Source organism: Apus apus, chromosome 6 (genome assembly GCF_020740795.1).
Source record: "Apus apus isolate bApuApu2 chromosome 6, bApuApu2.pri.cur, whole genome shotgun sequence".
In the NCBI taxonomy this organism is placed as follows: Eukaryota; Metazoa; Chordata; class Aves; order Apodiformes; family Apodidae; genus Apus; species Apus apus.
Window position 1 is genome coordinate 23,711,302 of NC_067287.1, and position 15,256 is coordinate 23,726,557.

General features: G+C 36.7%; 1 protein-coding gene across 3 annotated transcripts in view; it reads left to right on the forward strand.

The window, feature by feature from the left end:
- Positions 1–15,256, forward strand: part of AGPS (alkylglycerone phosphate synthase) — a 59,366-nt gene that overhangs the window by 18,134 nt on the left and 25,976 nt on the right. For all 3 annotated transcript variants that reach the window (XM_051623015.1, XM_051623013.1, XM_051623014.1), the window contains exons 4-11: positions 3,100–3,220; positions 3,294–3,368; positions 5,012–5,083; positions 6,019–6,098; positions 8,200–8,280; positions 11,245–11,370; positions 13,383–13,491; positions 13,951–14,078. In XM_051623015.1, the coding sequence (XP_051478975.1) occupies positions 3,100–3,220; positions 3,294–3,368; positions 5,012–5,083; positions 6,019–6,098; positions 8,200–8,280; positions 11,245–11,370; positions 13,383–13,491; positions 13,951–14,078 (792 nt within the window). The remainder of the gene's footprint in view (positions 1–3,099; positions 3,221–3,293; positions 3,369–5,011; positions 5,084–6,018; positions 6,099–8,199; positions 8,281–11,244; positions 11,371–13,382; positions 13,492–13,950; positions 14,079–15,256) is intronic.

Below are 15,256 nucleotides of genomic sequence, written 5' to 3' on the forward strand. Positions count from 1 at the left end.
TCCTCTGTTTTCATGCTTCTGTCATAGTTCCTCGTTTATATTTCAGGTTGTTATGCCATATTGGTTTTTCACCTTCTATCTATCATCAGAGCATGAAGGAGCTCTAATAGAACAATGACAGCGGTAGAGGGATCTCTTGGTCCATTTGTCTTTCATCTCTTCCTAACCTCTGTTTTATAAGAGTAGAGGGTTCCCTGTTGCGTGCAGTTTTTGTTATAATTAACAACAGTAAATGTACCTGCTTCTGTGTTGCTCAAGGCCTGATGAGGTGTTTTCTTTCTTGAATTAAACTTACCGTAGGCAGCAATTTAGACATAGTTCCCATAGGCTTCCTGTCTAGCTTTTCAGTGCACAGATATTAAAATAATTCAGTCCCATAAGGATAAATAAAGGTATGTTTTTGTTTGGTATTGTGTGTAAGGTTTATATGGATTAATATTAACTTTTCAATCTTGAAGATTAAAAACAAAGGATTAAAATACTTTTGTGGAAGTGAGAGTAACTTAAAACCATTTGCAAGGAATCGTTACGGCTTATTGGTTTGCATCCCTCTTATGGAGAGGAAAGATTTTCAAGCAGTTGGTGTTCAACTTGAAGTGATACTAAGTAGTTCCGTCTGTGGAAATCCATGAAGGAACCAAAGTTTAGAATAGGAAATGTAAGAACAGCTAGGAGATATTTCTTTTTTTTTAAAAAAAAAGTAGCAGAAAGATCTTTATTTGGTATCTGCTTGCTTGTTTCTCATGTTTTCCAAGTTTCTCTCAAAGCGTTGCTCTTCAAGTTAGCAAACAGCACTGTGTGAATGTGCATTTACAGCAGAATATTAAGAGCTAAGAGCAGCAGTCTAAGACCTGACTTCCTCTATACTTACTATGACTCCCTAAAATCATGATCTCTTGGTAGCAGTGTGTCTCTCGCCTGAGCAACACTTCATCTCAGCTTCTGTGTTTGTGGGTGACAAAATGAGCATGTTGGAGGGTAAAGCCTTTTTTTCAGATGTCTGAAACCTTATTTCAAGAAGTATAATATTAACCTTAAAGCAAGTCAGAACAGCACATATCCTCTTCCAGAAGTCAAATCTTTTTAAAAACTGTTTTCATTAGTTCATGTCCCATATGAAAATTCTAAAACACTTGGCTAACCTTTTGAACTTATAAATGATAATTCTTGGTCCTGAATGTATCTCACACAGATACTGATGACGGGAGATAATTTCTTTTTCTTTCTGTTAGTTTGGCAACTGGTGCTCTCCTCTGAGCTTTTTTTATCTTAACACATGTTGGTGAAAAGTATCAGCTGTGCTCGAGCTTGTAGAAAGCAAAGATAGGCAAAAATGCATTCCATTGGATGGGTGGTCCTACATTTTTGTAGAAGGCTAAAACTTCAGAAGGTGAAAGAGAAGTACACTTGGTTTTGCTGTTTTCTCTTTGTGCTTGTCAAGAAGCATAGGCTAGGCTCATCAAAGGAATGTCTGAGTTTCTTTGAATAAGTGGAACATTTTGTAAAAAATACTTATTGGTAGTAGGGCTGCAACCAAGCTCTTCCTGGCATCGTTGGACAGCCCATAGTTGTTCCTGGTAGCTTTAACAAAAGTGTAAAAATTTTCTTCTATTTGAGATGAAGGTGATGCTGATTAATTTACTAACAAAGTTTTAATGAGTGACGATTAAAAGCACTGCACTATATTTTAGCCTATTTTTTTGCAACTCCTAATGATTAAGAATGTATTTCAAATAAAAGATGTGGTAGTGAAAAACTTTCAGTTCTCCTGATCCTTAACTTGAGGGACTTTGATAACTAAAAATAAGATTCTTGACCAGCATTTTCTTTCAAAGTAGGAGTTGAATTCCAGAAATTAGTTCTTAGTCATAAGACAAGCATTGTATTTAATTAAAGAACTCCTTAATTAGAAGCCATATGTAATAGAAGACATTCCTTTAGGGAGGTTTCCCATACAAAAGTGTATGTGAATTTATTGGCTCTGTTTTTAAGAAGGGGGAAAAAAGTGGGGTTTGTTTGGTTGTTGTTGGGGTTTTGTTTGTTTGTTTGTTTTTTTGAACCTTCTCAGCACTTAGAAGCATTCCACTTAATGCCTATAAAGATCTAATTTTTTTTGGAACTGGATGCTGTAAAGAATCCTTATTGTCTAAGTGGGTTTAAAAAGTCAACATATTAGTTACATATCTCATACCTAAAGTGGACTTCAGAAAAAAGAATTAAGTGGCTAGGTCTGTGCTTTGAGAAGCCATGAGAATATTATACAATGCGTCTGATGTAAAGACCTGGAAGAATGGGTTGTAGAAAACCTTAAGCGAGGGTTCTCCATCTGGACTTAAACCTTGATTCAAGGCCTGTTGGTAAGCCAAAGTGTCCAGTGTAGCTTCTTCAAAAGAAAAACTTTTTTTCAAGGTATTGATCAGGACTTCTTGCTAGAGGCTTTATGGAAACATCTACATGAATGTGGATTTTATAAAGTCTTTCTGTTGTATCAGGTCTACTTAAAGCATATTGGTGATGTTAGATCGGTTAAACTTAGTTTTGCCTTGCTTTGATCTTCTGACTAGGCTTTGGGCTGAGATGGATTTAACTTCCAGTACTTGACAGAAGGAGGGGAAATGAGTTGATAGAAACAACTGTAAATAGAGGAGTTTGCAGAGTGGGTAGTTGCTTTAGTATTTGTCTTTATTGGAGGAGGAGCTTATATTAAAAAAGAAATTCTGACCTCCAGTCTCTACACTTTTGTCAATACGAGAGTCTTTTCTTCAGGCAGCTGGCTTTTTTGAATCTTGAAGACTTAAAAGGTGTTGTGTTCAGTATGCACTCAAAAGCTAGTGTATTTCTCCAAACTTATCAGGAGGAAGAAAGGTAGGAATGTGCTACTGCAAGAATACTTCCTGTGTGCATCTAGTCAGCAGAGTACCAGGCAGGATGGTGGTATAAGTGACTGAAGATGAGGAAGAGAACTTTTGTGTTTCTGAGCTTAAATGATTGTGTTTGGGTGTCAGTTAGTGTTAATCTGTTTTCTGTTTTTATTATTTCTGTTATAAAGAAATGCTGTAAAAGTGAACCTATCTTTGGACTTATTTTCTTGTATTGTAGGCATCTTTAAATATTAATGATGTACCTCCACCCATTGTAAATGAAGAATTTCTCCAGGATCTTATAGCCACTAAAATCTCATATACGCAGGATGCAGAAGACAGAGTATTCAGAGCTCATGGTAAGAGAACTTCATTTGTGTAACTGTGCTGCTTTCAGCGCTTCCCTTTTTGAACTTATTGTTTGTGTTTCAGGTCACTGCCTGCATGAGATATTTGTACTCAGGGAAGGAATGTTTAAGCGAATTCCTGATATAGTTGTATGGCCTGGTAAGCTTTAGTCATCTTATTCTGCCTTCTGATCTTGGAGGCCGTTGTTTACTAAACTCCTGTGCTTTTTTGTTGTGGGGAATCTGTTTCTTGGTTCACGGACTTCACTTGTCTTTGCAGAAACTGAAGGAATTTTCTCATAAATGGTAATCATGAATGTTTAACATCTGGATTGCAGGTTGCTTCTGTAAAATCCCATCACTTTGTGGGGAAGTTAAATTTATTAAATATAGCTGAAGTTTCTGTTGACAGCTGAATTCATGACTTAAGTAACCACAATGTAATTTGAACTTGTATGTTCACCAAAACCAGTTGTCTAAATGGCTGTCTAAATCTTGTTTTTTTAAGGAGTAGGTGATTGTAGAAGGGTAATGAAATATTTATATTAAAGATCTTTGTTTTATGACATGCTGTACTTTTATAAACAAGTATAATACCTGTAACTCCTATAGAACACTTTACAAAGGATCACTGAAGAAAGAGCAGTGCAATCTGAGTACAGGCTAGGCCCATTTTAAATAGAGTAACAACTAACACTATTGTAGATAACATGTAGCAGAAAATATGCATGCAATCTAGTAGACGGGTACAATTACCTGATACGACTTTATTAGTATACTTTTGTGAATTTTGTACTTGAGTCATGTTTCTCTGGTCACTAGGAACTACTTTTAATGTGCCATTTTTTAGTAGCTAACCAAAAAGTCATTTGGTCTTAAGTACCTGTCAGTCTCTGTTCAGCTGTAAGAATCCAGCTCTTCCCTTACCTTTTATAACTTTCTGACACTTTTATAGCTGCACTGCATTAGAAACCCCAAATTTTCTGATAAAGAGCTTAGTTCTAGCTCAGTTTTGCTTCCTTTATTTAGGGGAAAAAAAATCACACATGGGAAGCATATAAGAGGCACTCTAAGATGCATCTCATTACTTGAGGACAGGTACTGACATGACATCACTGGTGACTATGAATGGCACTTGCCACAGCTTTATTTTGTGCGGCTCCAAAAGCGAGTGAAATAAAATGATTGTCTACCTTTGTTTCAAGCTGCTCTGTATGGCAAGAGCAAAGTAACCAGAGTTCATAAGCCTGTTTATTCAGTCCTGCTCATTCTCTGCTGTTTGCACGAACTCATGTATGCACTTTATTTGATCTCTTTTCCTTGCCTGTGCACAAGCATTTCTGCTTCTGTCTTTGACCAGATACAGAATGCATTCTGAAAAATTTTGCCAGCAACTCTACTTTTGAAACTGAGTGTCAGCCAGGAAGAAAAAGATACAGTGTTCAGCTCTCAGAAGACACTTATTTCTCCCATAAAATAAATTGGACAGCCTATTTTCAATAAAAGCTTTAAACTTTATTATTCTCCAAGATTCCTAGATTGTTAACTGTTTGGTAGCCCATCTTGACCTGAGAATTTGCAGGAGGTTGCAATCCATTAATAGTACAGCAGCAGTTCTTCAAACGTAGAACTTGTTCAGGTCTAACCTTTACTCTGAAGCTCTGATGCTTCTGAGCCCTTATTTAGTGCCTAACTCTTTGAAATGTCTTCCTTGCTGGTGTCAGAAAAGAAGCTGCTGCTTATTCAGACTGTAGTATTTAGTACTAAGCACAAATCTTGTTTTTAACTGTTTATTTTTTTTAGTTTGCCATGAAGATGTAGTTAAAATTGTGGAGTTAGCCTGCAAACATAATCTCTGCATAATACCATTTGGTGGTAAGTGTTATGAAATCTGAACTCTGTTTAACATTACTAGTTAAACTGTATTCTACTTGAATTCAATTTAAAAATGTGATTTTTTTAATATATATTGTACCGATAATTCAATAGTTAGATTTTTTAATAGTGTTTTAAGTGTAGTCTAATTTTTTTATGATCTTGCAGTATTAAAAGCTACTATATTCAATTTACTGCATGTCAAAGTGTGTCAAATCCTGGAATATTGATTATGTAGGAGGAGTGATTGTATGAAGCGGAGATCTACCTCTGTGCCTTGGAAGTCTTCTAGGAAATAAGAGATTGAAGTATTTTTGTTGAGGATATCCTGTTTTCCCACAAACATGTATAAATTCATTTAGGTTTTTGTTGTTGTCATTGGTCCAGGGAGGACTGTGATCTGATACTATACTGCAAAAATCATTAACCATGATTCTAATTTCCTTTTAGGTATTGTTCAGTTTAAAAGTTAGAATAGCAAGGGTTTTTCAGGAAGCGTTCCAGGTACAGAGTACTGTCCTCAGCCTAAAGAACTTTTAAAGGCCTTTGTTTTTTCAATCATGGATGCTTTTTCCTCTAAGCTTACTGAAGTAGTAGTGAGCTATCTTGTATTGACTTCAGGGAACATGGGATATTTGTTTTAAAACTCTATTCTGAACTTAATAGAAGCAGCTGAGATGGTCATAGAATTTCATGGCTTGTTATTAAGTACTGTTAAAGCATTGTCAGCTCCTTTTGTTAGAATTATCTTGATTTTTGTGGATCCTAGTTTGGGTGAAGGGACAGCCTTAAAAAGCTAATCACTAGCCTCCAGCAGTGAATTTGTAATCTTCCTTCACTAAGTTCAGTATAAGAAAGGAGGGGGGGAGAGAGATGGTATGTGAATAAAAGCTACCTGAGAATTTATAATCACAATGTCCTTCCCATATTTGCAGGAGGGACGAGTGTCTCTAGTGCTCTTGAATGTCCTGAAGAAGAAAAAAGAACAATTATCTCACTGGATACATCACAAATGGTATGTTTTACTTTTTTCTTTTTATTTTTTGGAACTATCGTACAGTTACTTTGAATGGTGAGCACTAGAGAATGACACTTCTTTACTTCTTTTTTTCCAAGGATAAAGTAGGAAGCATTAACCTGTACCATGCACTATTAAATTGGCACTCCTTCAGTTTAAGTGAAATTTTGCTGCTGTTAGTCCTGTACTACCTCACATAACCTGTATGTATTAAATAAAACCAAACCTGTTAAGCCTTCCAAGAGCAGCTTTAAGTGAACATCAAGGAAATGTTCTGCCCTTTTAAATAGGGACTTGAATCTGAGATTGAGACTTACCAACCTTTGCTTCAAGTATTTTTAAGGTGAATCCATCTCTATAAATGAACTTGAAGGCTCAACTTCAAAGAAAAAACATAGATGATTTTTTTTTGTGTAGAGATTCTTGAGAATGTGAAGTCCATAGCTTTATGGCAGTCTAGAAATGAAGTTCTGTAAAACTAGTTCTATTTTTCATCTTTCCGTTATGAACGAGCTGTATACTTCTAAAATGGTACTTTTGTGACTACATGATGATGAGATGCTTCAGAAACAGCTTCATCTTTGATGTAAAGCTCTGCTGCTCTCAGCACCTGTTGAGCATGTTAACTCCTTTAGCCTTGAAGGCAAGACCTGGGTATTGGCTGCATTGTCTCTACTCAGTCAGTGGTACTTCAGTTAAGCTTGTTGTTTCACTGTGTGTCTGGGTACAAACCAATCTTTCCTGCAAGGTCAGTAGTTGGATATTGAAGGAAGATGTTTGGGTGGAGCGAAATCCAAAGAGTACAATATTAACTGGACTCAGTGATTCATAGCTTACAGCTTTGGAATCTGTCTAGTTTAGGGGTGGGAAGGGAATGTGGTTAACTCTTATAATGTTTTAGTGTATACTTACATGTCTAGCTGAAACAAAGTCAGAAAATAGGCCACTTTCATGTGTCTTGAATGACTCTGCCAGCCAATTATTGTAATCTTTAATAATGAGGGGAAATAAAGAAATTAAGGTGAAAAGAAGCATTGGTCTTGGAGCAGTTAAGGTAATTGGCTAAGTTCTGTTATTTTAATAGACACTTGAGGGATATCTTCTTATATGTGTGGTCAATATTGCCCGAAAGCTGAATTGTGTAAGCATCTTAGATTGGTTAAGCAGTTGAAACTGAAGTTGTCTCAATGGAGCTGAAATACCTGACTTTGAATAATTAGCCCAGATGTTGTGAGGAAACAATTGGTCTAAACCATAGTTCAAGTTGGACTACAGGGAGTCCACATTTCTGTCACTTGAAAAAACAAGGCAGGGGGAAGTTAGAGTTGTTCCTCTGTACAATATTAATACACAATTATATAAGTACACCAGAAGTGTACTTAAGAATGAAGAATGGAAGCTGAAGCTTCTGTGGCATCTTTTACTATCAGCAAAGCTAAACACATTTGTTGAGTTTCTCCTTCACATTGATTGTTTTCATTGGCAATTGTGCTTAGTGCACCATGTAACTTGTAGTGTTTACTATTTTTCCTGTTTATTACAATGGGGCAACAGGTGTCTCATTGGATTAAAGTATTTGGAAGGATTATATAACTTTAATTTCTGAAGTACATACATATTCTGACATCCTGTACTGTATCTTGCTTCTAGCTTACAGTGTCAAAATCTGGGACCTGAACTGGAGTAACTCACTGCAATCTATTTAACCCATGGAGTATGTTTAAGAATACTTTTCCTAGTGGATACTTAATGTCCAGATAGTCAAATACAGGCAACTTAAATTGTGTTAATTGTGAAAATCAATGTGCTACATCTGTAAGAGATTTAACTTAATTCTTTTTGGCTCTTTTGCGTCATTTCTGTAAAAATTCCTAGCATTAACTAAGTATGTCACTCTCTTGCAGTGGTGACTTCATAAATTGTAACCTGCTATATAGCAGTTTGAGAGAGTGGGTGGGGGGGTGTCTCTGCTTCCATGGCTGTAACAATTGAAGTTGTATTAATAAACTGTATGATGAGGCATGTTGATCCTATAGCATTAGGGAGGGAACCAACAATCTTTAACACTGATTCTTAGTTTTAATTGGGTTTTCAACAGAATCGGATTCTCTGGATAGATGAGAAAAACTTAACAGCTTGTGTGGAAGCTGGCATTGTTGGGCAAGATCTGGAAAAACAGGTATTTTTAATTTGTCAAGCATCTGGTATTTCTCCATGTAATTCTTAAACATCTTGTCTAAGTCATAGAGTTCTAGCTTAATTCTTGTGTGTTTTGATGTGGAGTGGTGTGGTAAGCATATGTATGCATGGCTGTGAACCATATCCCTTTGAATGCTGTATTGGATGAACATTATCAATTTTTTTCTGTTTAGCTCTAGCTACAAAATGCCTTTACAGTAACAGTTTGACAATTCATAGGATGTAATGCCATGCTTTCTGTTTCAGACCTTAGATTGTACCAATTACCAGGAAAAGTTCAAGTTGTCTGTGAGGCATGTTTTAGTCACTTTGGCCCAAGGTAGTTTCCTTAAAAGTTAGAGCATATAAAAAAATATATTTGCTATTGTTGCTTCTTAAGGCCAGCTACAGGAGAGTAACATAAAAGATGGAGAGTTGCCCCAAACAAGGCTTCAGTGGAAAATTAGATCACCTTCATTTCTAAGTGACCTCTAGTGGATTTTAATTGTAGTTTTAGCAGAGCTGCAGCAGCCTTCTCAGGGTCTTTCTTGGTGCTCCTCTATTATCAAGCAAGTAGTGGATGTTACTGTTCTTCAGGCTGTGCAGCTCTGCTTATTAAAAAAAAATATATATATTCTAGGACTTATTGATAGCTAAGTATTGATTAAACTTTTCTTAGTGCCTACAAACACTTTGCAAATATGCAGAACTTTGAAGGGTTTTCAAAATATTTTATTCCAAATGACTTTTTAGAAGAAAACTTGTCATACTTGGCTAACAGAGTTGTTTATGATGAGAAGAATAGCCTTTCCCATCCCTCTAATTGTCCCTTTTGTAATTTGTTATAATATTTTAACCTTTCCAGATCTGTTTCTTTCATGGGAGATCTGCTTGTTTCTCTCAAGCTTGGAATTCAAATGCAAAGGGAAAATTCTTTGCATTTAAGTGACATATTTTCTAGAGTGGTAGTTTGGTATTTCACTGCTATTTTAGCCTTTATATGCCACTGCTTTTTCTTTCACAGGGAGTAAAGGACAATATTCCCTTGCTGCTTATAGCTCTTTTGAGCTGAAGTACTACTGTCACAATATTTTTAGTTTTTGATCAAACAACTATTTCTTTGAGTATAAAGAGAGTACAGGCTGTCAATTTGTCCAGTATTGAATGCAAACTAGTATTTGTACAAAGGTTTTAAGATATGGAGTGACGCCGAGTACACGAGGAATTCTGTGCAGTGTGCAAAGATTACAAAATCAGGTTATCTACTTTAAGTGTATGTATTTTAGAAACTATGATTACGTATACTGAAATCCAGTATTACTAGCAGATGGGATGTGATTTAAGCTAGGACTCCAAGCTGTGCTTGTTTTGTCTGGTACAATCTGAGCATAACCGATTTAATGTTACAGCTAATGTCAATGCAAGCTTCCACTGAAATACAGGTAGAATACAGAGATACCTTTTGGACTGAGCAAAGAGGAAACTATTTGAAAAGTTGCTTGGTTTGCAGGTTGCTTGGATTGGAGGCTAATCCAACTTCTTTTGCCCTAAGAGACTTCACCAGCATTATTTAGGAATTACCATGCAGTGAAGATTTTTTGAGTGCTGAAGTTACTTAGTAGACCATCTCATTTAGAGAGATAATAAACATTGTAACAGTAACTAAAATAAAGATCTGAGTTCAAAACAAATAGCAGAATTGGAAAACCTGGTGTTTGGCAAAAGTTAGACCAAGTGTTATATGTGGCATTCAAAATCAACGTGTTTTGCACATTTGTTTATCTTGGCTAGTAACTCTAATGTGGTTAAGGTGGTATTTTTTGTGGGATCAGAAATCCGAATATTAGCAGGTTCTATAGAGAAGCCTCTAGCCACTTCTGTCAGAACAGAGTATGTAATAATAATAGCTGATAGGTGAGGACTAAAGGTGGCAAAAGGCTAACGAAGATGGAACAATTTTTTTTATATTTGTTTTTGCAATAATCAGGTCATGATTCTATCAGAAAAGCTAGTACACACTCATATTTTTTGGATGAGGCTGTCTCTTGTATCTGCAAAGTAAATAGCATAATTTCTCCCCTGCCTTATAAGAGCCTTTAGCACATGCTGTTCATAAAACAGGATTCAAGGAGTGTAGACCAAGCACTTTGTACTTTCAGTTAAAAGTTCTCAAAAGTGTGGTCCAGAACAGAACATAGTTAATGATCCACATTATGTGGTATACTTAAGCATACTTAAATACTTTTGTCCAACTGGATTTTTATCAGTTGGTCAAGTGGAAATTGTTAATCTCAAATGCACTAATGCATTTATCACTGCATGTGAAACTGCTGGGTCTTTAATTCTTCTTGTCTGACAGCTTTGGTGTTGAGATTCTGAGGGCATCCAATCAACCTCAGGTGCTGTGCAGATGGCAAAGCCAGGCTAATACAGAAAAATGAGAAACAAGTGCCTACTTAATGTACAGGAACGCGTGATCTGCATCACAAATAGTTGACAGTATATACAGGAAGCCCAACCAGATGGCTGTGTATTAAAACACATCACTCCTTGAGAGAATTAAGTACAGGCAATTTGCTCACATTTTCTGTCTGCAGACCCGCTGCATATCACATTAGGATAGAAAGAACAAGAGATTAAATGCCTTATTTATTGGCAGCATTTGTGCAAAGTTGGCAGTTGCTTAGTTATAATTTTTTCCATATGTATTTGAATTTGCACCTTCTTGTGAACAATAGAGATCTTAGTTTTAAAATATGGGGGAGTATTATAGGTTGATATGTAGCACAGTAGAAGCAGCATCAGGTTGTTTCATTTATGTATCAAAGACAAAACTTGTGCCTGAATAAATGAGTATTTTGTCAGAATACCTACTTGTTAAAAAAAGTTAAACCCTAGAATACTGAGATTTTTTAATACTAAACAAATGCAAGCTCTGTAGAATGTATTTTTTCCGTTTCTTTAGCTTGCTGAAAGTGGCTTCTGTACAGGCCACGAGCCAGACTCCATGGAGTTCAGCTCACTAGGAGGATGGGTAGCAACACGAGCATCAGGCATGAAAAAAAACATCTATGGAAACATTGAAGATCTGGTAAATATGTTAAATACTTTTTCTACTTAATTATTCCGTTTGTAGGCTTAACTTTTTATAACAGCTCCAATGAGAGGAAAAAGGAATAGTAAATTGCAGTTCTCCTAAGTTCTGGCAGCAAATCTAGACTGAAATGCTTGTTTTTTGTACTAGTACTAATAATCCTTATCACTGATCTAAAAGTCAGGTTCATTTTGATACTCACTGGCTAGCTAAAGGAGTTGTTCCCTTGTCCCAACTCTGCCTTCTTCCACTGCTTCGTGCTATCTGTTAACCCAGTGTAATAATCCTGTCAAACTTCTAGGGTGATTCCAAAAGACCCATGTTCTCTCCTACCTTTTGTACGTTCCTGGAGTTGTGTAGTTGAATCAGCTAACTCTGACAGCAATCTAGGTCTTTAAACTTTCTGACCTCCCTCTAGGCTAGCAGTTTTTTCAAATCAGTATACATGGTCTAATTGGCCATGTACCTGCACTCTGGTGAAATTTAATGCCAGCATGTGATATGTAGGGAACCCTAAGGAAGGAAACCATGGGCTCTGAATGGCAGAGTCTTGAATCTGTTTTAAGCTGTAAAATATTAACCCAGGCAATTTGGTTTTTTAAGCGTACTCCTTGATTTTAAAAATCTACCTTTTCTATCCAATATGTTGTATATATTGAAGTTAAATCACCACTGTTCAGACTTTGCCTGCCAGTGCTTCAAACTTCCTGCTTTCTCTCATAGTTTGTACAATAGTCCTTCCACCTGTGGGCTTTTCACTTCTTCCTGCAGCACACTCTAGCTACGTATCCCCATCACCTTAGGCTTTTTCATCAGCTCATAGTTCAGACATGTTTGTTCCACACACAAATGCGATACTTTACGTGATCAGTAACTGAGTTTGACAGGGACTACACAGTTTTTATTCAGTAGGCCTAGCTGAACTGAGACTACTAGCACTTAGTGTTATCTGTCCCCTACTGCCTGAAGTGTTACTGAATAGTAGAGTTTAGCTTGTACTGGGAGATGTGAAGCAGAAAGCTTTTCTAGCATGGAAGCATAACTTCAGGTTAAAACAGCTCCTGAAATTTTCATTAGAAGGAAATAGGATTGAAAATTGATCCGAAACAGTTCATGAGTTTCAAAATGCCACAGTGAGAGAGTTTCAGGGGAGTGTTTACATTCTGATGAAACTTTATATCTAGAAATGGTATGTTATATAAGCTACCTAAAATCTACTTAGTGCAGAATCAACACTTCATAAAATGCATATAATGAAATTCTTTAACAACTCGAAGCAGGATAAAAATTACTCAACTACCTGTGATTGGAAGTTTTAAAGCCATCATTTGAAATCAAGTAATTTTGCTTTCTTTAAAGACTTCACTAGAAAACAAAACAAACCCCACCCTTTCTTGGTATAAAATACTTTAAGATATTAAAATACTTGGGTTCTGAATTGCATGTTCATGAGTAAAGCTAGAAGCAATAACACTGAAAGATTTTTAAAAACTGCTTTCTAGCCTTATATATATATAAAGTCTTCAATATTGATAATCTCTTTCCAAAAGCTTACTTCTTTCTTCCTAATAGAAATCTTTCTGTAGCAGCTGATGATTGACTTATATAAGCTTTGTCAAGCAGCAGTTCTGAAGCAAAATTTAAACAGTCACTTATTTCCTCTGAAGTAGTTTGTATATATTTTGGATTGCAATCCTAGTACACAAAGTGCTCTTTACACTGAGAAACAAAACAATTTTAAGTGGTACTGTCTGTGTATAGCCAACAGATTTCATTTAGCACAGAACTGGAAACAATCTCTTGTGTGGGCAACCATGCTGAGTTAGAAATTAATTGTTGGTAACAGTCCTCAGTTTACCCCAAAAGTTCTTGGTGCTGCCTACAGAATGTCCAAAGTCTACAAAGATAAACTGTGTCATGCTTAATATGCATTTTGTAACAAGTAAACATAATTTAAAATGTTTGTGCTTAGTGTTGACATTTATAGTCATTGTATATTGTTTAAACAGGTGATTCATATAAAAATGGTAACTCCTAGAGGAATAGTAGAAAAAAACTGTCAAGTACCTCGCATGTCCACAGGACCTGACATCCATCACTTCATTATGGGATCTGAAGGTATAAACACAATAATTTTGCATAACTGCATCTTAATTCAATTTCTGTAATGGCTTGATTTCAGCATCTTTAATACTGTGGCTTCCAGTGTGTCTGTGGGTGGCATTATGCAGGCATGAATTTATTGTATTAGTATAATACATTGGGACCTCAATTAGGACTGAAGCTAAGCAGTTCTGAACAGTGCTTAAAACAGATCTGTAGAGTTAGCCTACAATTCTAGTAACAAATATCATCATTTAGAGGATATCTTGTAAGAATTCACCACGTAAACAGGCAGGAATAAATTACCTACTACTGCAGTGCTGAATTTTTGGAATTTCTAATTTGTTGTTAACATACAACATCCTGGTAAACAGTTATTATATTGGATAAATTATAAGAAGAGCACATCTCAGAATCACAGAATGTTACAACAGTCTTGCAACACTTGACTAAATTTTTCTTTTTTTCCTGAAGGAACTCTTGGAGTGGTTACTGAAGTGACGATAAAGATTCGCCCAGTCCCTGAATACCAAAAGTACGGCTCTGTGGTCTTCCCCAACTTTGAACGAGGAGTGGCCTGCTTACGGGAAGTGGCAAAGCAGGTAAGGAAAAGCTGGAAGCTGACTTCACTGAAGATCACAGATTCTAGTACTAAATAGTGTGCTGATGCTCCAGTATTTCTGGCAGTTAATAACCAAGGATTTGAGGTAAGAACCTTGTAAGCATATGTGATCCATGAGGGTTTTTAAGTTATGCAGTTGAGGATTGAGCACATCCTGAATTTACTAGATATTCTGCATCAGACACTGGATGTACCTTTTGATGGCTCTTTTTTTAGTGGGAGTTATTTGGCTTTGCACCTCCTTCAGTAGAGCTTTATCCTCAGGTTAATTCAGAACTATGTTGAAGGGACCTATATTTAAAGAAATTGAGTTGCAGTGTACAAGTAAAAGGCAGTTGAATTTATGGCTGTGAAGTGAAAAGGAATGAAAGTAATGCAGTGGAAGGATATGGCCTGTTTAGAAAATACTTGCACAGTAGCACATTCAGATGAGCTGGATATTTTGATTTGGCATTGTACTTATGCTGCCATGTTGGGCCGGCAATTAAACAAATGATTGCTCTCTGTTAACCCCCCTCCCTCACCCCACAGGGAAAAGAGAGGGAATAAAGGAGAGAGACTCTTATGGGTTGGAAAATAAACTAAAGAGCTTTAATGAGACTAGTGCTGAAAAGAGGAAGTAATGAATATATACAAATACATACAAATATATCACAAAAGCACTATTGTGCTGTCTCTGCACCCCCCAGTAGTGCCCACGTTACCACCAAGGCTGCAGGGCAGGCCTGGGAAAAGTCCTGGAGTCGGTGGCAGATGGGAGCTGGGATGTAGGAACACTGGGGTGCAGGAACACAGGGATCAGGATCAAAGTCAGATAAGCAGGTGGAATCCTTCCAGGATGCTGGCCATGGAAAAGAGAGTGAGCCCCTTGTGATCCTTCAAATTTATATCCAGTATGATGTGTATGGGATGAAATACTTCATTTGGCTAAATTAGGTCACCTGTCTGGTCTACTTCTCCCCAAAGGAGGGTCTCAGGTGTGACCCTTTACTTCCTTCTGATTCTGGAGCATAAGATGTTTTCTTTAGAAGCAAGAAGTGGCCTAGGTTCTGCATACCATTCTCTCTCCATAACTATAAACATAAAACGTTATCAGCCCTAGAGGCAGACACTGACTGGAAAACATGCTCTTGATTTCGGCTACTGCAGCTACTTAGA